The following is a 25,530-nucleotide window of genomic DNA, read 5'->3' as shown; positions in this document are numbered from 1 at the left end:
AGCGCCTTTCTAGTCTTATCGACCACTCAAGGTGCTTTACACTACTGCCACATTCACCCATTCACACACACATTCATACAGCACTGTTCTATACAAACACACGTTCACACACCAGTGATACATCGGGGGCAATTTCGGCTTCAGTATCTTGCCCAAGGATACTTCGAAATGTGGACTGGAGGAGTCCGGTTAGTGGACAACCCGCTCTGCCTCCTGCTGTGGCTCAGGAGGTAGAGCAGGTACATTTTATAATGCATTAAAAGCTCTTCATTTAACCCAAGCCGGGTTGTCAATGACCATAGAACCGGTTAGGTTTCAACCCCATTTGGTGTAAAACGGGGACATGCTCTCTTCCCGATGTTTGCCATCTATATAAACAATCTAGTGCTAGAAATTAAGCAAGCAGATTTTGGCGTTAGATTCAGGGATTTTATGGTTCTCACTATTCTATGCGCAGATGATATAATCCTCCTGGCAGAGACTGAAAATTATCTTCAGAGTCTGTTGAATACTGTGTGCTGTTGGTGTAGTAAATGGAGATTGAAGATAATAAAGATAAAACTCAGGTTATGCATTTCAGGAAGAAGGCAAAGTTCCAGACAAAGTTTAAATTTCATTTTGGTTCAACACTTCTGTCATACACAGAGTACTATAAATACCTAAGACTTACTCTAGATGGCCATCTTACCTTTGATGATGGAATAAAATCCTCTTGTCTGTTCTATTTTAGACTATGGTGCGGGGGTGTGGGGTTATTGTAAGCTAACAAAATGTGATGCTGTTCACAACAGAGCTATGCACTGTTTTCTGGGTGTACATACAATGGCCCAAAAGGTGCAGTATGTGGTGACATGGGATGGGAGCGATGCGAAGTTCGGCATAAAGGTCACATGTTGTGACTGTGGAATAGATTAATAAACAAGCCTGATAAGAGATTTACTAGACAAATTTTCAATTTTGATTTTTCAAAAAATTATTCTTGACCAAGAAAGCTTTCAAAAATACTTGGCCAGGAGAAAGAAAAGAAAAATAAGTTATCTTGTAGTTTTAGTCAAATTAAACAGTACTATTTGAAAATTATAAACACAAATGATCAGAAGAAATGTTTGTGTAAACAGTCTGATTTAGTGTATTTACCACCCTGAGCAATATGTCACCCTTAACTTGACAAGGGTCTGTCTGTGCCCATTTGAGATTTGGTATGTTGCATCTGGCAGTGGAAACTAGAAGTTTCCCTCCAATTCGAGAGGAGAATAGAAAGTGTCTTCTGTGTGATAGGCTTTTTCATAAAATGTCTGCAGAATGTCCTGTTTTGTTGTCTATTTCTGATGAATGTAGACCTCAGTACCTTTTTTCAGACAAAAAAGTTTTTCACCTAGCTCAATTTGTGTTAGAGGGTTACCATCAGTGTATGAGAGCGCTTTATGTTTGATGTGTTAAAGGCACAGTTCATGCCTCAGATATGCCTAAATTATGTTGTATAGCTGTAATTTCCAAAGAGCAGGACTGTGTTCTTATTTGGTTTGACACTGAGTGACATGTATGGAGGTGTGTTATATTTGTTCTTTCACTCTCATGAAGTTATTCCTGTGTATAGTGTCTTGTAAGCCCATGTAGGCTGGGCACCTTTTAGTGTATAACACTTTCTACCTACCTGTGATTAATATTATAACTAATTAATTAACTATTTTTTTAAGGTTCCCAAGACATAACGCATGTGAAACTACTTGTTAGTTAAGATTTTAAGGGCCCCTAACTATTCACATAGTGTCACCCTCAGGCTAAAACTTTCCACCTGCAAACAAACAAGGCCAAGAGTCTACAATAACGCTAGTGACTTTGTGAGGCACAGATTTTCATTAAATCTTCTGAGCACATTTCAATTTTAGAAACGCCATAAGCTTTTGCCCAGCCTTCTTAGGCAAAAACATCAGAGAAGGTGTAATCATACTAACATGAATCCCAGCTGTTTGCAAACTACAGCGGCATTGACATCGTTCCAGCCATCATCACAAACGCTTCCCCACTCGCTGTTAATGAAGACCTCCACTCTCCCCTCCTTCCTGCTTTCTCCAGCAACCAAACGCACCAGAGGGCCTGCAAACAAACATTACAGGAAAAATGTGCCGTGATTGTATTGATTATAGTTATTCATGCCATGAAGTTGTCAGACGCTAGCAAGTTTTGACGTATCCTGAGGTGTATTGGCCTTTACAAGGGGAATACACATCAATCTCATATGTGGGAAATTAGATAAAAGGCAGTAGAGTGTGTGTACTTACCACCAGGAGGCAACAGGCCTGTTATCTCATTAGTATCACCTTTCCTCTCACAGCGGACACCTACATCCTCACTGTGGGAGCAATCATGTTGGCCCCAGTCAGAGTGGGTGCAGGCCAGTAAACTGGCCTCTGTTCCCTGACACTGCACCTCATCCAGCAGGATCAGCCCGCGACCTTCTTCATACACCCTGTCGGGAGCCACTTCTGCTCGGCCCCTGCAGACACAATCACAGAACAGAACATCTCTGTACTGACAGTTGTTCTAATTGTGGAAAGAACAACGTCACCAGAACTCTGGTAAATGTGAGAAACACTTCTGTGCAAATACTGATGTTTGCTAGATGCTTTATTTAGGTTCCAGAAATGACTGATCTGTAACAGAAATAGTGAAGTTTTCTATACAGGTACATTGCAGATGAAGTTTGATTCAATTTGTACTGATTTTCTCCAGAATTTGAAGGATACAAATTAGGTCTTCTTTAAACTTAAAGCCTCGTGCATACTGGTGGTTCTCTGTGTTATGAACTTTGGCTGAAAACATAAAAAACCCTGCAACATTATTGATTTACAGGAGTGATATTTGGTGTATACATAAAGTATCTAATAATATAGCAAAATGAGTGTGATTTTGAGTCCATTTTGTTTGTTTTAATTCAGTAATCAACTGTTTTGTCTTATATTCATTTGATCAGAGGTATACAACTATGTGCCACTGCAAGTTCTGTGTCAGCTTTTTTTCTAACCAACCAATTAGCATTATTTCTAACTTCTACAGGTTGATTTCAGTTGGTTGAAATTCTCTGGATGAGGGCCACCATCAGTAAATCAGCTGGTAAAAAGATATGTAAATATCATCATCAGATTTCTGATTGTAATACAAGTTTGTTGGTCTGTCTAACACTTGGCCCCTGTTCTTGTGCCACCATGACGATGATGGTAGAAGTAATATCATTTAAGTCTGTTTTTTGTGCTTGCACTTCTTTGAAAATACTCTGGTTCCAAGAAAACCACCCACCTATAGGCAAAACTCAGCTTTGTACACAACATAATATATAATAAAATAGTCAGTTTGCTATGGAATTTGATGTGGGTATTCATGGTAATTTGTGAGATGCTTCTCATTTGCCCTGTTTTCCTCACTTGCGGCCTATGTTCACATCTTAGTCCCTCAAATGTAGGACCCAAAGAGATAAGAAACTGGTTTTAGAGAGATGACACATCCTCTACATCTGAAGCAATGTCAGTTTCTGATGATGACGGCAAAGTTGGATCAGCTGCCCTGTCAGTCTGCTTGGGTTAAGAGCTCTGTAAGCCTTTGATTTGCACAGTTAATGTGATGCACTGTCAAAATAATAAAAGGGGTACACAGCTGTAGTTATGTACTCCAACATGACAAAAGTGAATGTGAAATATCTTTCCATGTGTCCTCTTAAATAAACAATTGTAATAGCAATTGAACATTCATTAAAAACCTGTAGTTTGTATTTATATTGTGATCAGATCTGTCAAACCAGTTTTTGTAAAGTTACTGCTCAGACACTGAAAGCACATAAAGCCAACAAGGCTTTATTTATTATTTATTTTTAACTATTTGTGTCTGCACTAATTTATATTCTATTTGTAGATTTATTATGTAATTATCCAGGTTATTATGAGAATGTCTCATAATTTTTAGAAATCATATACAGTGTGTTTTAGGGAAGTTGGAAATTATGTAAATATCTCAAGTCAAAATATTCTTTCTACCCGATGCAAAAGGATTTTCTACCTGATATAAACTGATATTGATTTAAAATGTTTTTACTGCTGAAAGACAACAGACTCTCCTCTGCCTGACTATATTATCTGTGATACAGGTTAAATTGGGAAAACGACCAAAATTGAAATGAAAATTCTTTCTCCTGAATGATGAAAGTTGTTTTATTCTTCCTTTTATTAATCAGACATACAGTTAAAACATTTCAAACAAATGGTGAATCAGAACACAAATAAAGTCTAAACCTGAGTTGAATCTATGATTTGTCCTGGTATAAAACTGTAGTGATGTAGAATCAGAGGAGTGCGACAGCTGCAGCGTCCAATAACTAACAGATTTCTTATAAAGCTGATCATTTACTGCTGTAGATATTAAAATGGTCCAATAAAAAACTTCCGTGAAGGATGGTTTTGCCTCATTCAAGCCTCTTCCAGGCTGCTCCCTCACTCCTCACTCCACCAAACAGAAATAAGGGAACTGAGAGGTCAAGATCAATTTTGGGATCACCCGAGGAGCGAGCAGATATGAAAGAAGGCAAAAGAGAAAGCAACCATGGTCTCCAGTGGATGAACCCTATGGACTGTCGTGATTCTGTGGCCTTTCATTCAATCCCAGTCTGACACCAAATTTCCATTTACAGAGAAAATATGTTATAGGCAGATTACCATGTAATCTGCTGAACTCATTCATGTCTCCATGAGAAAGAACTGTTCTGAATTAGCCCAGCTCTGGATTCACAATTTGATCTACGTTCCGACCCTCAGAAATAATGACGCGTAGTGACCCAAACAATGAGATCACAAATTTGAGCAGACCAAATTAGATTCTCTTACAGTGTTTTTTAGGGTCATCCTCAGGACCTCAAAAGGAGTAGGTAGTTAGGTAGGTAGGTAGGAAACAGTAATGATTATAACTGCTGCTCTTTAGCACTGGAGGGAGCCAGTTAAGGTGGTTTGGGCATTTGATCAGAAGGCTTTGTGGACCCATCTCTGAAGAGTTAATCTGGACAAATGAAATTCTGAAGAGACCCCTGTGTAGACTCCGAACATGCTGAAGGGTTTATACTACAGTATATCCCAGGGAATTAGCTGGAGGATGTGGCTGGGGAGAAGGGGACCCTGGACTACCTTGCTGTCACCACAACGGGGACCAAGATACTAGGCAGAAAAATAGATGGACGGATAATAAGATAAGACCCCCTCTAAGAGCTGCAAAGCCCTATCTCATTTACAATGAATAGCAGCTGTCACTGTCCCACCTTTATCAATTCTATGTGCAAACGGCCCGTAAGGCAAAAAGGTGTAGTGACACAGATTTAGTGATGCACTGACCTGAAGCCCAGCTGTCTACACACTACCTGGGCGTTGAGCTCCGTCCAGTTGTCATCACAGACAGTGCCCCATTCTCCCTGGTGGTAAATCTCCACACGACCCTCACAGTGACCGTCTGCTCCCACCAGTCGGACTGCACCATCTGCAACCACACAGGAAAACAATCATACTGTATAGATCACGGTGCAGAACAAATCTCCTCTGTCTGAGTGTTGGTCTTAGTAGTCTCTTTTAGCTCAGTTAAGATCCCAATTACATGTTTGGGAGGATTGCAAGTCATCCAGGTCATAGGATATCTAGAAGTGCTAAGTCCAAAGCAACTGGACGTGATGTAGACTTTTGAAAACATTTTGCCTCTCATCTGACTGGTGGGGTGTCCCAGGCATAACCTCTGTAGGGTTGTTAACATAAAGCAAGGAATGCACAGACTTATAGACTAGAGCCACAAAACACCCGCTGATAAAGTGCATGGCTCAACATGGGAGGGCCAACTCCTTGGGTTAAGACTCAACAGCCTACCTATATCTAAAGGACATCCAACACAACTAAGGGTCTATAGCCATGTTAGTGGCTCTGTGAGACTTTGAGTGCGTTGAGATAAATGCTAACACTGGCATGGCAACACAGTGCTAAAATACTGGTGTACTGAATCTACAGCAGGTCCAATTGCCTTTGACTTAGCAAGTCTAGATATCACAGTGACAGAGGATTTCTGCTTATATAACCAAAGTAGAAATGTTTCTATTGATATCTTCTTCATATTGGTTTAAGCAAAAGTCAGTTTCCCACAGTAATGACTACAGTGTCTTCTAGTATCAATGTGTGAGCTAGAATGTGTTTTCTTTGCTGGCTCTGACCTGTGTATGGGTTGCAGGAGACCCCTGCGTCTTCCAAGTGGTCACAGTTGTGTTGCTCCCAGTTATAATGAGGACACTCATCCAGAGATAGTTCATTACCTGTACACTGGACCCCACCCAGCAAGATTGGACCAAAACCCTGGCCAAAGTGGGCCCATGTCCATGCTTTGGCCACGCCCCTGTTGGTCAGGAGAAACAAACACCACCATAAAGCTTAAGGTAAATTAAAGCCGAAAAATGTCCAAATAATGTTATGCTTTTATTTTTTAATTTATTTTATTTTTAATATAACAGTGTATTTTGTTGTACCTGGTGTTTCTACTCAGTTTTTATTGTGGGTATATTAAAAAATATATCATAAAATACCCAGTGGAAAAAGTATCTAAGTGCAATACAAAAAAAATAACATCTTAGCATGTCTTAGTGTAAATATGTTAGGATGCCAAATATTGTTGTTCGAATGGAGTGGCGAATAATTTAAAGACAGCAGGAGAATACATCCAAGAAGTGTTATTGCTTGGTTTTATTACATAAAGACTAATAAAATCTAAAATATTTTAACCCAATAATTTCTGCTGCTGGGAATAGGAAAACAGGATTTAGGATAAAATGTTATTCTTACAGGAGTACATCTCAAAGTTGTTTAAGGTTATGGTTGATGTTAATTACATTAATATTTTTTAAATATTTATGCCATGTCATTTGTTAATGTCAAAAAAAACTTGAGAGTGCAAAATTATGTCATTATGCTATTTCAGTTTTTGGTAGTTAAATTTATACAGCTATATGCAAAAAAAAATAAAAATAAAAATAAAAAAATAAATCAGAGAGCTTCCAGCTTTAAATTTCCACTGTCTGAAAAGTCATTAAGAAATAGCAGTTAAGGGAAACTGTGGAAGATCTGGTAGACCAAGAAACCTTTGAGATAAAACTGCATGTCTGCTGGGCATAAAGGCAAAGCCAAACCTATATGCGGCTGTAGAGGAGCTGCAGGAAGGTTTATCTGACTCATGAGAGTTGGGCCACCGTTCCACTGTGCAGTGTTGATGCACAAACAGGGCAACATGGAAGAGTCATCAGAAGAAAACCTCACCTGCAACCTCACCTGGAACCTCATCACAAAAGTCAACATCTGAAGCAATATCTTGATAAGCCAGAGTGGTTTGAAAAGAAGTGCTGTGGACAGATGAAGTTTAAACTGAGCTCTTTGGCCAGAATCACCAAAGGTGTGTTTGGAGAAAAGAGAAGCAGCATTTGATGAAGAGAACATCTTGCCAACAGTTAAGTATGGAGGTGGTGGTGCTTATGGGTTGTGTTGCAGCCCTTGGCACAGGAAACATTGCACAGAGAGAGGAATGAATTGATTCCACTAAATATCGTCAAAATCTGGATGCAAATGTCCTCCAGTCAGTCAGGAAAGTGAAAGTGAAAAGAGGCTGCCTTCTACAACAGGACAATGATCTGAAGCAGACCTCAAAATCCACAAGGAACTACTTCAAGACTCACAAGCTGAAGCTTGTGGAAAGGCCCCCAGAGTCCCTTACCTACACATCACTGAAAATCTGTGGGCAGATCCTAAACATGCTGTTTGTGAGAAAGCCTAAAATGTCTTGGAACCTGAAGTGATCTGCAGGAAGAGGCTGAAAATTCATCAGTCAGGAACAGAAAGACTCTTACCTGCTACAAAACATGTTCTCAAGCTGTGATACATCCCAAACGGGGGCCATTAAGTACTGACTTAGTAGGGTGCCTATACTTTTGTCTGTTTGCTCAAGGCTGTATTTACGTATTTTCACCTCAAAAATCACATTAAACCCATTCAATTTTGGTGTGGATCCAGTTAAAGGGGTGGATCCAGGAAGTTTTTATCACTTTCCATAACATTGCAAGATAGGGCATTTTTCGCCTCTGCGGAGGTATGCACTCTATTGCCTGACAGTCTAGTTACTTAAGTAATGGAACTAAATTCCTCTTCCTCCACTGAGTTAGTAAAAGTTTTAAAAATGTATCAATTCCAGTATTATTCACAATTATTAATGCTGCTTATGAAATATTAATTTACACTGCTCTTAGAGTAGTTTATCACAATATGATACTAATAAATGAAGTCATTGATTCTCTCTTGTGCCTGTGGGCAGGTAGACTGTTTAGATACCAGGTTGTGGTTTTTGATTTAGACTTTTACACTGAGAGGGATTTCGATTAGAAGAGATGCCAGTAAGGTGCCACAGCTGGGCGTTTGATCTGACATCCTTTGTGTAGAAGTAGCACAGCAGTGTTTTCTTACCCCAGGCCCAACTGTCGGCACACAACCTCAGCATCAGCGTCATCCCAATGGTTATTGCAAATGGTTCCCCACCTGCCGTCATAGTACACCTCGACACGGCCCTCAAAATCCTCTAGGCCTCCCACAAGCCTCAAAGGAATGCCAGTGCCTGAGAAACCAAAGGTAAAGAAACAACTGAGCCAATAATACAAATATTGATCAAATATCGTGTTATTTTTGGTATGATTTCAGACCCTGGGTCTCTGCTGTGGTGGGCATCTGCTCTTAGACTTGTATGCCCCTCAGCTGTGTATTTTATTCAGCTACAGCACTGTGCAAAAGTTCTCCATCACACAATCCCATCAGGGAGGTTACTGATCGGTCCAAGATTAATTTTGCAGCATGATAACAAGCCCACACATACAGCAAGAGTCATGAAGAACTATCTTCAGAGACAAGAGGAATAAGGAGTCCTGCAACAGATGATCTGGTCCCCACGGAGTCCTGAACTCAACATCATAGAGTCAGTCTGGGATTACAGGAAAGGGCAGAAGACACTGTGACAGATTGAATCCACAGAAGAACTGTGGCAAGTTCTCCAAGATGCTTGGTACAAGTTAATCTTGGTTTCATCTGTCCAAACAGTCTCGTTTCTGAACTGGGCAGGCTTTTTTTTAGATGTTTTCTGGCAAAGTTTAATCTTGTCTAATCAGTGGTATGCACCTCGTGGTAGATCCACTGTATTTACATTTCTGAAGGCATTTCTTGATTGTAGACTTTGACATTGATACACCTGCCTCCTTGAAAGTCTCTTGGACTTGGATGGATGTTGTGAAGGGGTTTTTCGTCACCAAGGAAAGAATTCTGTGATCATTCCCTTTGGTTGTCTTTGGTGGTCTTCCAGGCTTTTTGGTGTTGCTGAGCTAGGCAGTTCATTCCTTCTCTTTAAGAATGTACTAAATCGTTGAGTTGACCACTCATACAGTTTCTGCTATCTTTCGGATAGGTGTGTTTTGTTTATTCAGCCTAATGATGGCCTCCTTCATTTGCACCTCTTTGGATCGCATATTGAGAGTTCCCATGAACAGCTACCAAATGCAAATTCACACTTTTCACAATTCACAATTCTTAAAGAGTTAATGCCATAGTTTTGTTAAACCCTTTGAATTAAAGCTGAAAGTCTACACTTCAACCACATCTTGATGGCTTTCTTTCAAATCCATTGTGGTGGTGTACAGAGGCAAAATTACAAAACTTGTGTCACTGTGAAAATACTTATGGACCTAACTGTATGTATATGGCCAGCAGAGCAGTTATGTGCCATGTGACATGTATCAGTTATTATTTATTAGTGATGTATTTGTTTATAGAATCTGAGGTGACACCCAGGTCTCACCGTCAGGTTCAGCACAAACCACCCCTGCTTCATTGCCATGGTTGCAGTCGCTGGTGACAAACGTCCGGCTCCGGCACTCCAGTAGGGAATTCTCATTACCACGGCAACCCAGACGCTCATAGTGGAAGACGGATCCTGGACCGAAGTAGGAATGCTGCAGGGCTGTACCAATCTCACTGCATGGACAACAGACACACAAAGAGACTACCTTCTTATAAAAAACATGCAGGCTCCTACCTTCAAAGCAAATATCATACAATGCCAATGATAAAGCTACAACAAACTGCACAGCTAAAATACAAAATGTTGTGGCACCTCAAGCTGAGTCATAGTTCTTGAATTGGTTTCTCTGTGGGTCTCCATAGCCCTGATGTGTAGTTACATTTCTTAGGAGGTGCAGGTAGCATATACTGTATTTACAACGGCTATATGCTTGGGCTCTGTAGCTACGCCATGAGCACTCACTGATATCACTGACCAGTAATAACAAGGATTTTAGGTTCTATTCTGAATTTGATAAGTAGACGGTATAAAGATATCAAAACAAGTAAACAACATGGGACCTTTTAGTTGATCTCTGTAGGTATTACCATCAAAATATACTAAATATCTAAAGTATCTAAGTATCTAAGTTCAAAGTACTCATGCAGAGTGGTGAGTAAAATATGCTGTATGTATATTATAATTCTAGATTGCTGTAACTATTGCAACAATGTGGATCATGGATTGTCATGGATTACTTGATTTTATAATCATCATATTTTATAGGCTGATCACATGTTTTTCTATATCTGTTTTTTCTATAGCTGTTAAATGTAGTGGAGTAAAATTTACAATATTTCCCTCGGAATCGTAATGAAACAAGAAACTGAAGTATTGAAGTTGAGTACGAGTAGCTCAAAATTTGTATATGCACTTGTATTTAAGTACAGTACTTTACTAGTTACATTCCATTTTTGTATAAGGGGTCAGATTAGGGGGACTGTGTCAAAATTTTCTAAACAAATTTAGTTTACAGACCAGGGTCAGACCAGTCTCAAGTAATAATATTTCGCACTAGGTCAAGAAGTTGTCTGTTATCTTCCAGAACATTGTGAATAACAACTCGACTGTACAAAAACAGAACAATGAGGCATGTAGATGCCATTTATGGCACTATTTCACACATAAAACTGCAAACCAAATTTGAAATTTCTAAAGCAATCCAATCCCTCATGCCCCAAAGTAGAAGCAGAAACATGTCTGGCTCTGTGAGACTGCCCTCACCCCAGTCTGAGCTGTCTGCATATGACGCTGGCATCACGGTCAGTCCAGTGTGTGTCACATACTGCCCCCCACTGGCCATTCAGATAGACCTCCAGACGCCCGCTGTTGCCTGATGATCCCCCCACCAATCTGGCTGCACCTGCAGATGACACAGGAAGAATTTCCACCAGTGAACCTGTTCCGATACATGGAAAAATGACAATAACGATACAATTTTTAATTTAGTACCTTTCATAATGAGTGCATTGGTAGCTGGTGCAGTGCAATGGCAGCGGATTGTATCTGGCAACTCTGACGGAGCCAGAACACTATGTAGCCTTGCCAAGAGGTATGGCTACATTAACTGTAAATTGAAACACGAGTAGCTGTCAACAAAATAAACTGAATGTACTGTATAGATAATGTTTTAGATAAGAGAAACAGTAAGTTATATAAAGGGAAAGTGTAGAGAGACTCAGCCTTCTGTTTGAATGCATTCTTCCAATTTTGAGGTGACAAATGTAGGAGGTAATAGGAAGAGTAAGGTTTTGTCCTGAAACTTGTCATAAAGCTGCTTCACTGATCTGTCCTGTCTCAACCAGATGCAGCAATCTTTGGCAATGCAGCTGTGGCAGCAGCAGGCTTCTGCCCCTTCTCCAGTTACCTGTCAGCAATTCCTACTAGCGTCCTGGTCTGTCACCCTCAACCAGCAGCGCCACATGCCCGCTCACACAGTGCAAGCTATACCAACCTAGCCCTATGTGGAAGGCAGCACCATGGCACCACCCCCTGTAATCTGCATTTAGGCCTGCTCCTGAGAAGGGTCACGGCCCCATAAACACAGACCTGCTAACACTAGGTCACAAACATGCTAACACTAGGTCACAAACACGCCCGCTGTAGCGGATTATTAAGCTGCACCTGTATAATGGACACTTGGTCCCACACATAACAAGACCCACTTCCCTATCAGAAACAACAGGCTGTGGACCTGTGATAGGTATCCATCCATCCATCCATCCATCCATCCATCCATCCATCCAACTCACCCTGATTGCAGTCACAGTAGGCCCAGCTGATGGCACCAGAGCTCTGCCTGAAGAAGCACCAGGGGTTGGTCTCTTGGTCTGGGTTACGGCATAAATTGTGGTCTCCCAGGCCTCGGTCTGGGTACAGCTGCATGTAGTCTGGGAAGTCTGTCCACTTCAGGCAGGGGGAGCCTGAGACCGTATAGGAAACTGAGCCGTTATAGTATCCCAGTTCTTTAAAGCCCTCTGAACAGGAGAGTGAAGCTGCAGACACAGACCATCAGTCAGTCATTCATATAATCTTTATTTGCTAAATCACATTACATGGGGAACAACAGAACAATGACCTTTAAGTTAAAAGAAAGAATTACTAAAAACAAAGACAAATCTTGTAAGATGCATGGCTATGTTTCTTGGTTATTAATTTGGTCAATACGTAACACACTCTTTACAAACAAATGTACTCTTATTGAAACACTGTACATAAAGCAAAACAGTGAAGCTCAATGTGATTGTTTTTTCTGCCCAACACTTTGGTTCAGAGCAAGAGTTGGATTTTGATGTGTAAGGCACATTATAGCCTCTAGGGGCCAGTAGTGAAGTTATGTCCTTTCCTAAGCACTCTTCCTTGACCTTGATGGAAAACGTCATGAGGTCAAGGCAAGATGTGAAGGAGAATTCATAAGGACTTAGGGAAAAGAAAACCACAGTGCTAAGAGAATCCAACTGCACTTACACTAAGCTACGTAATTATGCGGCGGTATTAGTTGTTGACATGGTGAAACTACAATGTTCCAAAGATGAACTACTAAAAATGCATCTTAAAGATTTCACCCTGTGCATTCTTACCGCATTGTTTCATGCAGGCTGTATAAACATGGACAACGAGGTGAAAAATATTAATTTATTACCCAGGTTAGAATTGAAATTAATAAAAAGGGAGATAGGCTACTGATCACAAAAGTGAAAAGAAAGGGTTTTCACTTTGAGAATGGTTGCTCACCCCCCCCCCCCCATCTACTCATATTTATCTACATGAATCCCAATTAGTATGAGTGTATGAAAAATAATTGTTAAATTTATGTAAGATAGGTATAACCTGCTAGGGCTTACAAATCTACTACTGCACGTATCATCATTAAGTTTCAAACATGTTGAAACAGATGATGTAAAAATATTATCTCGCTAAAAATGTCTCATATCCCTTTTTCTTGAAAGACTGATTTCCTTGTTATGGGTAACATTCTGATTATGATCTTATTATAAGCCCATGCATATCATAGCTTAAGAACCATCACACAACTCAGTAAACATCTTGAAATGTTGACTTGATTGTACTTTGAAGTTGTTATGGCTGACACAGCCTGTGGATGTGTTATGTTACAAAATAGTTGATTCCCCAAAGATATTGCTATCAGATAATCAAGGGCCCAACACTAACACACTCAGCGAATGACCAATCTGAGTAGTGTATCCCAATGAACCTATTTTCAATTAGTGGCCTATAAAAGGGAAGTGGGGGAGGATCAGAGTTAAAGAGCAAAATGGGAGATATGGAGCTTGCTGCTGCTGCATGGCTCACCTTACAGTGAAACCGAAGAGAAATTCAGAGGTAGAGGGTCATGGCATTGTGTTCACAAATTGTAAGAGGATGCTGATATGGGTTTTGAACATAGATCGCAGAGCATGCTTAAATTGAACATACTGTACCATCAAAGCATAACTGAAATTGTTCCTGCCTATCTAATATGTTCCTATGTAGAATAAAGCCATCATGTTTTGCCTTACACAAGATAAAACATCATTAGTTTTTAAAATGAAAAGAAGAAAGGAAAAAACAGCAAACTAGTTTATATTTACACTTTATTCTATTTACACTTTATTTTGTCTTTTACAGGAGAGGAACAAAACACATGCCACCATGCCAGAGCCCAAACCATTACAGAAACGGCCCTTGGAATGATAAATGCATGGGTGATCTTCTTCAAATCCCTGGAAGTGGATCGCACTTTTGCTCCTAATGTCGTTGCAGAGTGCGCACTGCTCCAAAACATCCGTATAACCGCTGGGGACATCATGGAGCTGGCTGAGGAAGAGGATCCAGAGCCTAGTCCACCACCTGTGCAAGAGTATGAACATAGAAGTCAGCATTACAAGGACAGACTGGCAGCACAAGTGTAGGCTGCAAACTAGCGTCCTTCACCTCTGCAAGATCATGACTATCTCATTTCTCGATATTTTGGTTTCAGTCAATAATTCAAGAACCTTTCTTCTACATTTTAGTTTGCACATCAATGAATCAAGGACTTGCCTTTCTTTAACAATGTGTCATATTTATTGCAGTGGATCTTTCTGTGAGAGATGCAAAGACCATTGGCTGCCTAAGAAATACTCAGAGTTTACTCTCTGTAAAACCAACAGTAAAGGAGCTTCCAACTGGTCAAACTATTCTAAATAATAAATAATAAATAAATATAGAGTATCTGAATGTAAATTGCACTATTTAGTATATAGGACAACATGTTGGCTATATCTTGCATTTATAGCCTACATGTGTTCCATAACTGCTAGACTCCTTTTTTCATCTGTGTGGTCATTATATTTAGCTTGTATATTTCACAGGAGTAGGTTGGTCACTTTGCATTTGGGTACTTTTACCTTGACTCACCAGGTATGCCCTGGTGTTGAGAAGATTTCAATGTGTATCACAGTAAAGAATACATTATATTGCATGTACAGCAGAAATCTCATGTTAGAGGTGACAGTTCTGGAAAAGGGGCTTCTGAAATCTATTGCTATGGGCCATCTTGTAAGAGTGTGTCCAATGTGTGGATAACTAGTTAATCAGCACATTACATTTCCATATAGAAGGCTGGGGTAGCTAATGTAAGCCTGTTTTAATTGTACAACATAATATTCACAATCACTAGCCCACCACAGTGCCCAGCTATATGATTTGCTTTACCTAGTATCCGGTTTTTAAGTTGTCCCACTCTTTGGAGGCCTGCATGGCAGTCACCTCCCCCTCCTGCCCGATTTCCTTCAATGCCTGCCTATAGGTCTGAATTAGCTTAATTAGCCATACCCATTTATAATAACAACATCTTAACCCACAAATATACTTACTCCCAGCCTGATTTGGCTGCAGTTCTCTTCCCACTGAAGAGATGATCCAGTTTAACCTTTGCCTTTTATTATGGCAAGGGTTTAAGCATCTGTGAGTGAAGTAAAATTAGTTAATGATGTTCCTAAAGGCTGGGGATACAACAATGCTCAAAATGAAGAAATAACTAAGTCAAACTGTGCATAGGTTATGCTACAATGTAAACTTCACTATCATCATTTTACAACAGTAGTGTAATGTTCATAGTTCACCTATGGGTTTAACATATTGTTGAAAGTTCAAAACATATAAGTATGTTAGCAAGTTATGGCACAAGATGGAAAATGCTTAATAAGCAACGGTAACTTACATGATGATCTGCGTCCCTTGTTGGTCATTTTGATTTTGTGAACAACCAAATGGTGCGTCGCTTTAAATGTTGCCGCCGCAAGGAATTGTGGGATGGCATTATCACTTTTCCTTTGGTAAAGGATGGTCCAATGTACCCCTTGCTAAAGGAGATAAGAAAGAAAGCATTGAAGCTCCTTTCTCTAGGATTTAGCGGATCCAACCTGCTCTTATCATGGCTGCGCTTAGATACTTCTAGGTCATTTCACTCAGTTTGGAACCTTCCTGAGCAAAAAAGCCGGTGTGGAGGGAAAGGTTTTCCAGATCTTTTCGGACTCTAATCACAAATTAAGCTGACTCTACTATTGTGTGTATACAGCTCTGTATTTACAGCAGAGGTATTGTATCACGCACGCACGCACGCACGCACGCACGCACACACAGACTCAACAAGGTAAAAACAATACCAGCCACACTGTTGTAGCAAATCTGTAATATAAAAATCTGAGTGAATTTCAGACCCTGCAACTCTCACCTACCTGCCTTTCCCACCAGAACAATCACCTGACCTTCTCCTCCTCCCCACTCACCTGCTCACTTGTTCCCCATTCACTCATTAGCTCCCTAGTTTATACACTGGTCAGTTTCCTCTTGCTCTCTGCCAGATTGTCTTTTTGCCATGTGTCTTACCTTTCCAGCACTGTGTTCTTTGCCTGCCTGTTTTGATCCCGATTGTGTTTTGAATCTTGCCTGTGTTTTTTGCATTGTGCCTCAGCCCGGCTTTGTACTTTGTTTGCCTGCTTAGATTTTGTATCTTTGTTTTTCTTTTTGAAGTAAAGACACTTTACTTTTACATCTGCTCCCTGAGTTATGTTCTTGGGCCTCTTTTCTGAGAACCATGACAGGGTCAGTCATTACAACCTCATGTTGTGTAGTCAACCACTCCTTACATCCAAATAAATGTATTTTGAGTTCTAGTGGGGATCTCAAAGTATCAGGCTGAATTTTTAGGGAAATATGTCTAAAATAATGCATCAGACATGTAGAATATTTTCTTCAGAGGAAATGGTGAGGCCATAAAAAACATGGGGACTAGGTTTGAATATTTCACTCTGTGTAAACATTATTGAACAAAATATTTATGATACTGGCAGATATTTAACTCTGGCTGTTTCTTTATTTTTTGTATATTAAGATCCTATTTACGTGACTGCTAGTTTTCACACTTAATCAGCTTCAGAATTCTTCCTCAGGCTATGGGATACTGGAGTGATTGGTTAAAAACAAATTCTATGAAGCTGGAGTACATGTCAAACATGACACATTCATCTGGTGGGCAGATGGTGGTTTAACAAGACGATGATGTGGCTGAAATGCAGGGAAGACACTTAATAGCAAGCAGAAGCACTGCCTGTAAAACTAATCTATAAAACTGCTTCCTGGTGAGAGTCTATGTGACTGGTTCACACACCCGAATTTACTCAGAATCCTAGTCAATTACTCAGCATTGGCACATGTAGATTCTTGCCAACACAACTGCCAAGCATAAAATACCCAGCAGTCAACTCATCCATTTTCTGTTGGGATTATTTGACAGACATAAAATCAGAGGAGCTTTTCCCATTAGTGGTGACGCCTCATTGCCATAAGACATAAAGCAAGAAAATCAGGTAGTCTACAGAGCCGTCACAGCTTTAACTGTGACTGTGAGCTATAGGCACATATGGATTCACAGGCTGCTGCTGGTGGTGGGGGAAAACCATGCTGCTTTATTGTATACAGACATGCCTTGACTGGAGGGGAGAAAGCAGGAAGCTGAAGTGATGAGACAGAGCGGGTTGCAAAGAACAATCGACAGAAGAAGCATAAAGGCTAGACTGTAGGCTGCAAAATAGATCAGACTGCCTGGTTAGGGTAAAGGATATTAGTAATTATAAGAGGATAAGAACAGAAATAGTTTGACCTGAACAGAGTTTGAGAATACATATATTGTGTAAGACATTTCAACCTGTGACGATTACGTTCACGTTTGTTTAAATATATGTGCAGTACTGTACCTATAAAGATTCACAGCATTCAGTCACTGTTGATGCAATTAGGATTATTGGACACTGATTTAAAAAAAAAAAAAAAAAAATTTCTTTATGGAGCTGTGGGGTTCACATATGTTGTGAAGAGCATTTCAAGTCCTGACATAAATGCTGGATTAAAACTGTCTGGACTAATTAACACTGTTTTAATGCCATCATTCCTTTGGCCTTGCCCATGCTGGGGATGGAGTCTTTCTGAAGTTGTGTTTTGTTTGCACTCAACATAGTGTGTAGTGTGATTGCCAAACAACTCAGTTTTTGACTCATCAGACCTCAGAACTTTTTTCCAATTTGAGTCTCCCATATGACTTACTAATATTAGCCCAGGTGTCGTGTGAGTTGTGCCATTATATCAGCTAGACTATTGACAGATGTAAACAAGATGCAGGACTCAAATAGTTTTAAAATGGCTGAAAGGTTTCAATCAAACCCGGTAATAATTAATGTATTACAGAAAGATGTCAAAATCCACTAAACAAAATGACTGGTCTAAAAACATCAGTCAGACCTATTACTGTAACTATAAAGAGTACGGTCTAGACCTGTATTATATGAAATGTGCCCTGAGATAACTTCTGTTATGATTTGGTGATATATAAATAAAATTGAATTCAATTGAACAGAATGGAGTCATCCTTCTCTCTAAAACCGCTTATAATAATGGTAATACAGAAAGGTTGAAATTAAAGCCATTTATCATAAAAAAATGGGGTACAGAAATGACACGACCACTCATTAAAGACAATGGCGGTGATCAAACTGTGTGAGTAAGAATCACTTATTATTACACTGGCTGGACTACTGAGGGTTGTCAACCTAAACCACTAATGATACCTGAATAAACAAAGATGCAAACCAAACCTTGATTATAATCTATAGACTAGTTCACACTTTCAAACACTAACAGTCTGTTGCATTGGATTATAACTGGGTCAGTGTCATTCAAGTATGTGAAAATAACTAACAATGAGAAAAATAGTGAGATGTGCACTTATATTCCCATTGACCATCATGTGCTTTTGAAAAAAATAGAGGAAAAATGATCACATACATTTAGAGAAAAGTCTTGTCTGTAATACAGCAGAATACCAAAAACAATGACAAACCAATAATGTTTAAATTAAACTTCAGTTGAATTTCTAATATCAACCTGAACCCAAGCTGTTTGCTAGCAGTACAATTCTGATCTAAAACCACTGATAGTAATGGCTTGGACTCCTGAAAGATGTCAGGCTACACATCTGATCTTTATTACTGTAGAAAAGGCTCTAAACCTACTTTTACTTTGTTTAATGTTCTTTATTGATATAAGTCTGGGATAAATTTCAGTTTGCTGTGCACATTTGTGTTCCTTAATTGATGCAGGGAGTTAGTAGTCGGTTTGAACGTAGCGGTGACATAATCAGCAAGGAACTTCCTGTAAAAAAGTCTGCATTATGCTCGTTCTGTGTATTCTCATTAACTGGCTGGACGATACATTACCCGCTATTGACAACGTGTTGTTCTCCTTCGAGTTGTGCGTCAATGACAGAACTAAATTCGTGTCATTTGTGTGTTAATTACGTCCTCGTAGGCTGTTAAATTCCATTAGAGAGTTTACTGTTAGCGTGAGTTGAGTAGTTAGTGGACGTAACTCAAATGCTATGAGTTTGTACGTTGCTTTGTATTAAGCCGGCCAAAGAACATTTCTCCTTTGTAATCAGCCCTACTTCATGCTGGATATGTTTGGTTGTATGTCTGTGTGCAAGTGTAGCCTGGCTAGTGCTTCCACATTTCCCTTAAGGTTTATGTTGGTGCTATAAGAAATAGCTAGCAAAGTGTATGCTAGGCCGCTAAAAGAAGCATTAAGTACGGGTGTGCTGCTTATATTTTCTCCTGTTTTAAGTTGTAGGTTAGGCTTTATATTCCTGTTTAGATAATGATAAGTGCTGCATGATGTACTGAATTTGTAACATTACTTTGAACAATATTGAACTCTGCTTTAATTTCTTTGTTTATTGACAGAAAACCAGATATGATCCTTCTGAATACAATCACATTGAACCATCTTTTGTGCTCCCCTTATTCTCATTTCCTGTGGGAAGTCCATGCCTGTGCTTGTGCTGTAGAAAGTGCATCCCGACACTCCAGGTTGAGAGTGGTGATACATACGACTGATGCCTTACAGTCCTACAACCTGACAGTTATCCCTGGTACAATTATATGGAAAGATTTCAACTACAGCCAATACTCACTATTCAAGAATAACATCAACCACAGTGAAAAAAAATATATGACAAAAAGGCAGCATACTTTAAGGCTTTGAAGGATTTTGTGCAGAGGTTAAATCATATGTTTTTGACTGCAGATGAGATTAGACATCCAAAAAGGAATCAGAAATTTTAGACCAAACTGGAATTGAAGTTATATTTTCATTGTATGTTGTATTTGTAACCTGTAAAAAAAAAGATTAGCTTTAATCAAATTTAGAGTCCTTAATGTCATGTTTTGCTGCCAAGCAATAATTTAACACTAGTTATGAGTCCACACATTTCAGTAAAGTTCATGTAACTGTTCACATTCTACCAAAACAGACACACGCACTGATGAAGATTTTGAGATGATCCTTACCTGCACTCAGCACAACATTCAAGTATCCACCTACAGAAACCTGTGGAAGAAATACAACATCATGGAACAAATATGGAGTTTGAAATCAGGATTCGTAAGCAGAATGCAGAGAAGTTATCAACCAGCTAACAAATGGCTCTTATTATACTGCAGAGCTTTTACACTTTTCATGCCATAAACCCAACTTTCATCAAAGGTACTGAAGATCCTGGAGTCCACATGACAAAGTTTCCTTGTTGTCAAATATCTTACATAACTGACAATGCCAGCTTTTCCTAAACTCCAGATATGAGCCCGTTTCAGTTAGTAGTGTATTAGAAGTTCGAATGATTCTAAATGATAGTTTCATGCACAAAATCCCCTGTCCTCAACGCTCGCACTCTTTCACTGTCTGTGCCCAGGCATGTGTTGAAAACAAAACACATATGGAGAAGGAGTTTATATTTATCTATATTTAGGCATCCATCCATTATCTGCCGCTTATCAGGGGTCAGGTTGCGGTGGCGGCAGCTTAAGCAAGGTAGTCTAGATGTCCCTTTCCCCAGCAACTTTTTCCAGCTCCTCCTGCAGAATCCTGAAGCGTTCCCAGGCCAGATGATGCGTATTCTCTCCAGTTTGTTCTGGGTCTACCTCGGGGTGTCCTACCAGTTGGACATTCCAAAGCCTCCAATGGAAGGCATCCAGGAACATATTGACCACACAGATGGTCAGTGGAGAAGTTGATAATGCTGTAGAAGTTGGAATTAGACATCTATAGATGTTTTAATATGTTTTGACACATTTTTCGCTGTGAAAGACGCTCTCCATTGTTAACCACTTTTAACTGTGGTGAAACCAAGCTGACTATTGATGACGTAATCTATACATTGGAGCAAGATACAAACTTTTCAGAGCAACCTTTCAAACTTGCAGGGATTAGTGTTAAATGTTTTTAGTGGAGTATTCCAATAATCTTATTCAATGTTTACAGCACCTGTTGCAGGCTCATTGGGGTTTCTGCTCCAAAAAGTTTTTTTTTTTTTTTGTTTTTTTTTTTGCTGCTCTGACTTTGTTTTGCATTATGTTTGGTTTCCAGTGAATGACAACACCAGTCAGAAGGACTGTGATTCACAAGGAGAGTCTTCAAGTCCGAACAAGGCAAGATTGAGGCAGATCACAGTGTTCAAGGTTTGATGAATTGAACATATCATTACCTTTTGTGTCACTGAAATTTAATATCAAATTGAATTTAACAGTTTTGCTGAAATATAAATTCAGGATTCAAGTAAATGAAATAAAAATCATGAGCAGACAAATTTTTCAAAGTGTTGCTCAAAATTAAAGCTCGGGTGGAATAGGACTCTTAAATATCTTGAAATGGATATACTGTAATGCAATTAATAAGGCAACTACTGACTGCATGGACAAGTTTTAGATTAAAGTACTTGACAAACATATGTAGTATGAAACAAAATATGGCACACAGGAGCTGTCATAAAGTAAACTTAAATAGAATGGTAGATTATTAGTATGATTGTGAGTGATACTACTAATAAATATTGCTCTCCCCAATGGCTTTCTTGTGAGACATTGCCTGTCATACGTTAATAGAGGAATAGGTAGGCCATCTGGGGCATAAGCAAACTTAGAAGCTGGCAGGGTGGGGCCTTGTTTGGAGAAGATGTAAGAGAAAATGTTTAAATGCCTGACCATCAGAGCCGTGCACCTGAATGTCTTGAACTCAACTGATGCAGACTCCTTCCTGATGGCGCGCCAAAGAGGAACACCTGTGGAGTTTTATTCCAACCAGGGCACTAACTTCAAAGGTGGCGAGAGTTAGCTGTGGGAGGTCTTTGTGGCCATGTCTTCAGATCTTCAGCTGCTCCAGGCCCCACAGGAAATCTATTTTGATTTCAATCCAGTTTAATTTGGATTGGGAGATCCGCTCCATGAAGATGCCGCTGTATACCAAATTTGGTGCACAGCCATTTAAGAGGAAGTCCCCCGTACGGTGCTTGTTGAAGTGGAGGGGGTGAGTTACTGAGATGCCTGCGGTGGAAGCGTGCACGAGTGCTTGCTGACCATTTCTGGGCCTGCTTCATTCGGCTGAATTTACCAGGATTGCAGTGCTGCCAGAAAATTGGCAGTCATCTCCAGTGGATGTCACAGAAGGCTCTGTGGCAATGATTGTAGATCCAGAGCTCCCTAGGGCTCTCTGGCCTATTTGGCGCATCATCGAGGTTCACCCAAGCTCTGATGGGCACATCAGGTCAGTAGACGCGAAGGTGAAGAACAGAAGGTACACCTGACCTGGGACCCTGTTGGTGATCGTACTCACCCTTCTGGCTGAAGACTACTGCTCTCCCACCTTGAGGATATTTGGCTTAATATAGTGTTGCCTTTTGTTGGTAGCAAATGTACTGCTTACATTTACTGTCCAAAGGGCTCTAAACCTACTTTGGCTTTGTTTAATGTTCTTTACTGATACAACTAAGAGATAAATTTCAGGTTGCCCTGCACCTTCGTGTACTTGAGTCGATGCAGGGGGATACCGGTTGGGCCGAACGTAGCGGTGACGTCATCAGCAGGGAACTTCCTGTAAAGAAGTCTGCATTATGCTCGTTCTGTGTATTCTCATTAACTGGCTGGACGATACATTACCCGCTATTGACAACGTGTTGTTCTCCTTCGAGTTGTGCGTCAATGACAGAACTAAATTCGATTCATTTGTGTGTTAATTACGTCCTCGTTGGCGGTTAAATTCCGTTAGAGAGTTTACTGTTGGCGTGAGTTGAGTAGTTAGTGGACGTAACTCAAGTGTCTATTCTTCAGAGGGAAGTCTCTATGGTTGTGACACGGACTAGTTCTAACAGTATTGCCTTTACTAATTAGGAGCAGGCTTAGTGGCCAGGTCAGCTTCGAAAAACCAAACAATAGGCTGAAAATCCTACTTGGAGAGTGACCACATCACCAGTTTGTGTTCATTTGTATGTTTGGTAAATAGTCCTCAATGTATTGTCTGAATGTGGCATATGACTAAATACGAAATGTGAACTGAGCAGGGAGATATAGAACATCTGGTTTCTACAAGCGAATCAGTCAACTTCACTTTCATATTGGACCAAGACAACATAATGTATCTATCTATTCATCTTGGAAAACAAAGCAGATTGCTGTATGACGGTAGGGATCTGGTGTGGATCAATGTGCTGGGAATGCACCATGTGTATGCAATTTTCTTTCTAAAGAGAACAATCTGGGAACTACAGGGAATGTGGAGACGGGGAAATCAATGAATAGCACAACCTAGAGTCAGAGACCAAATAGTCTTACAGTGGACAGTAGGTCAGTTGAACATGTGAAGTTGTGAAATGCGTCTACATACACAGGCTTGTATCTGGTATGTGTACGTATCTTTTTATATAGCGTTCGACAAATGTGATGGACTCAGCTGGACTTGTTGGCCTGTTGCCTCTGGAAATCAACAGTGTTTATAAACACAGCTTGCCGTGCACAAAGTGTCTCAGATTACTGTCTCTATTTTCCCTCCACTTTTCACTGGAAAGCTATCAAAGTTATTTTCAGGAAACTTCCTAGAAAATTATTGCGAAATGACAGAATCACAGAATAAAGTGTTACAGTTGTCCAGCTCACTGTAGCCTTGGATCTAAATCAGATGGGCGCACTGTGCCAAGCTAAATGACAAATCGTAAACAGCGGCTGTGTATAGGCTGAGAAGGTTTGGCAGCAGCCTGCTTACCTCTCCAGAGACAGACAGGGCCAGTAGGAGACAGCAGGGGACAATCCCGGGCACGACTTTCCTCCGGTCCATCCTGCTGAAGGAACCATCTCCTCCGCACCTTTGCCACTTCTCCCCGCCTTCTGATAATCTCTCCTCTCCGGGCGATAAGAAACCGACGGGAAGGGACACTCAAAAGACACCGGGCTGTGGTCCGCTCTGGATTCAACTCCAGCCGTCCAACCGGCTCCGGGGCTGAAAAAGACGCGCTGATGTAGAGGAAAGGACATACTGATAACTCTCTCTCTCTCTCTCTCTCTCTCTCACACACACACACACACACACACACACACACACACACACACAGAGGCGTCGCTTCGACGTTTCACAGCTGCTTCTCTTTTAAATCAAAGGTGTGAAGCCCTTATGCTTAGCCTTATATCAATGATTGACATTAGAGCCCCTGTAAATAATTAATCCTCACACTTTACAACAGTCTGTCTCAAGTTACCAGATAAATAGCCCAAGAGAGATAATGATCATTTGACGCGGCCGTGCGCCAGAGTACAGAAAAGCCCTGAGGTCCTTGAAGGCCGCATGAAGAGCGGCAGAGCAGAGCTGCCGACAGCAAGAAGAAAAGGAGTTCAAATAATGGCTCTGAGAAAAAAACACTGTAAAAAGAGGAAAACACACTGATCATGTACCCACTGTATCCACTGTACTGATGCTAAATGGATCATCATGGTGAAAAAATTAAACTAATTAAGCCCCACGAATCCCATGTTTAAGCTAGAGTTAACAAAATGAAAGAACTACAACAACTCTCGACTTTGACCTTAACACAATGATTTATCACTTTACTTACATTTTTTACCCGTTTGAATTGGGGACACGTGATATACTCCCCAGGCCCAAAATTTCCAACAGACTGTATGTTGTAAGTTAGAGTGCAGGCAGTCGACTCTTCAGCTCTGTAGATGTATAGTCAAGGGATGTTCGGTCCAATATAGTAGGCACACCTAGCTAAAACGAATGCAGCCCTGCAATAAATCCTCCTTCATGAAGGTTACAATATTCAGGTTGTGTTGAAACTGTTTGAGAGGTGTTGATTCAACTATAGGATTATTTTGGGGGGGATTTGCAGTAATAATCCTAAACCAACATCATGCCACTGTCAGATGACCGAAGAGGTAAGAAGATCAGATGGAGATAAGCAGTGCAAGGCCATGATTTCTCTCCAGATGAAAAGGCCTGATAGGCTGGGTTTCAACAACAGGTCACTTTTGAGACACTGATGCATTTCCCCGGTAATCGCTCACAAACACGATTATAACTCTTGATCTTAATTGTATTATCAGAACTCTTCAGCATGCCTCTTGGGGCAGAGCCCCTAGACGCTTGCTCTCCTCAGGAGATGGATTTCAAAAATAGCAACAGTTTCACAGATCCCGCTGAAAAAGCTGAGAATTTTCCGTGACTAAATTTCAACAAGGTGTCAAC

General features: G+C 40.3%; 1 protein-coding gene across 1 annotated transcript in view; it reads right to left on the bottom strand.

Annotated features, from left to right (window-relative positions):
• Positions 1-24,293, bottom strand: part of si:ch211-51a6.2 (neurotrypsin) — a 34,617-nt gene extending 10,324 nt beyond the window's left edge. The window contains exons 1-10 of the mRNA XM_040138347.1: positions 24,052-24,293; positions 20,313-20,352; positions 12,183-12,425; positions 11,155-11,293; positions 9,889-10,064; positions 8,514-8,661; positions 6,227-6,405; positions 5,370-5,511; positions 2,283-2,497; positions 1,956-2,097 (exon numbers count right to left, since the gene is read on the bottom strand). Coding sequence (XP_039994281.1) covers positions 1,956-2,097; positions 2,283-2,497; positions 5,370-5,511; positions 6,227-6,405; positions 8,514-8,661; positions 9,889-10,064; positions 11,155-11,293; positions 12,183-12,425; positions 20,313-20,352; positions 24,052-24,123 — 1,496 coding nt within the window. The 5' untranslated portion in view covers positions 24,124-24,293. The remainder of the gene's footprint in view (positions 1-1,955; positions 2,098-2,282; positions 2,498-5,369; positions 5,512-6,226; positions 6,406-8,513; positions 8,662-9,888; positions 10,065-11,154; positions 11,294-12,182; positions 12,426-20,312; positions 20,353-24,051) is intronic.
• Between the last annotated feature and the right edge of the window lie 1,237 nt (positions 24,294-25,530).

Source organism: Xiphias gladius, chromosome 11 (genome assembly GCF_016859285.1).
Source record: "Xiphias gladius isolate SHS-SW01 ecotype Sanya breed wild chromosome 11, ASM1685928v1, whole genome shotgun sequence".
In the NCBI taxonomy this organism is placed as follows: domain Eukaryota; kingdom Metazoa; phylum Chordata; class Actinopteri; order Istiophoriformes; family Xiphiidae; genus Xiphias; species Xiphias gladius.
Note: the sequence above shows the minus strand (reverse complement) of the source record. Positions and strands in the feature narration are given on the sequence as shown.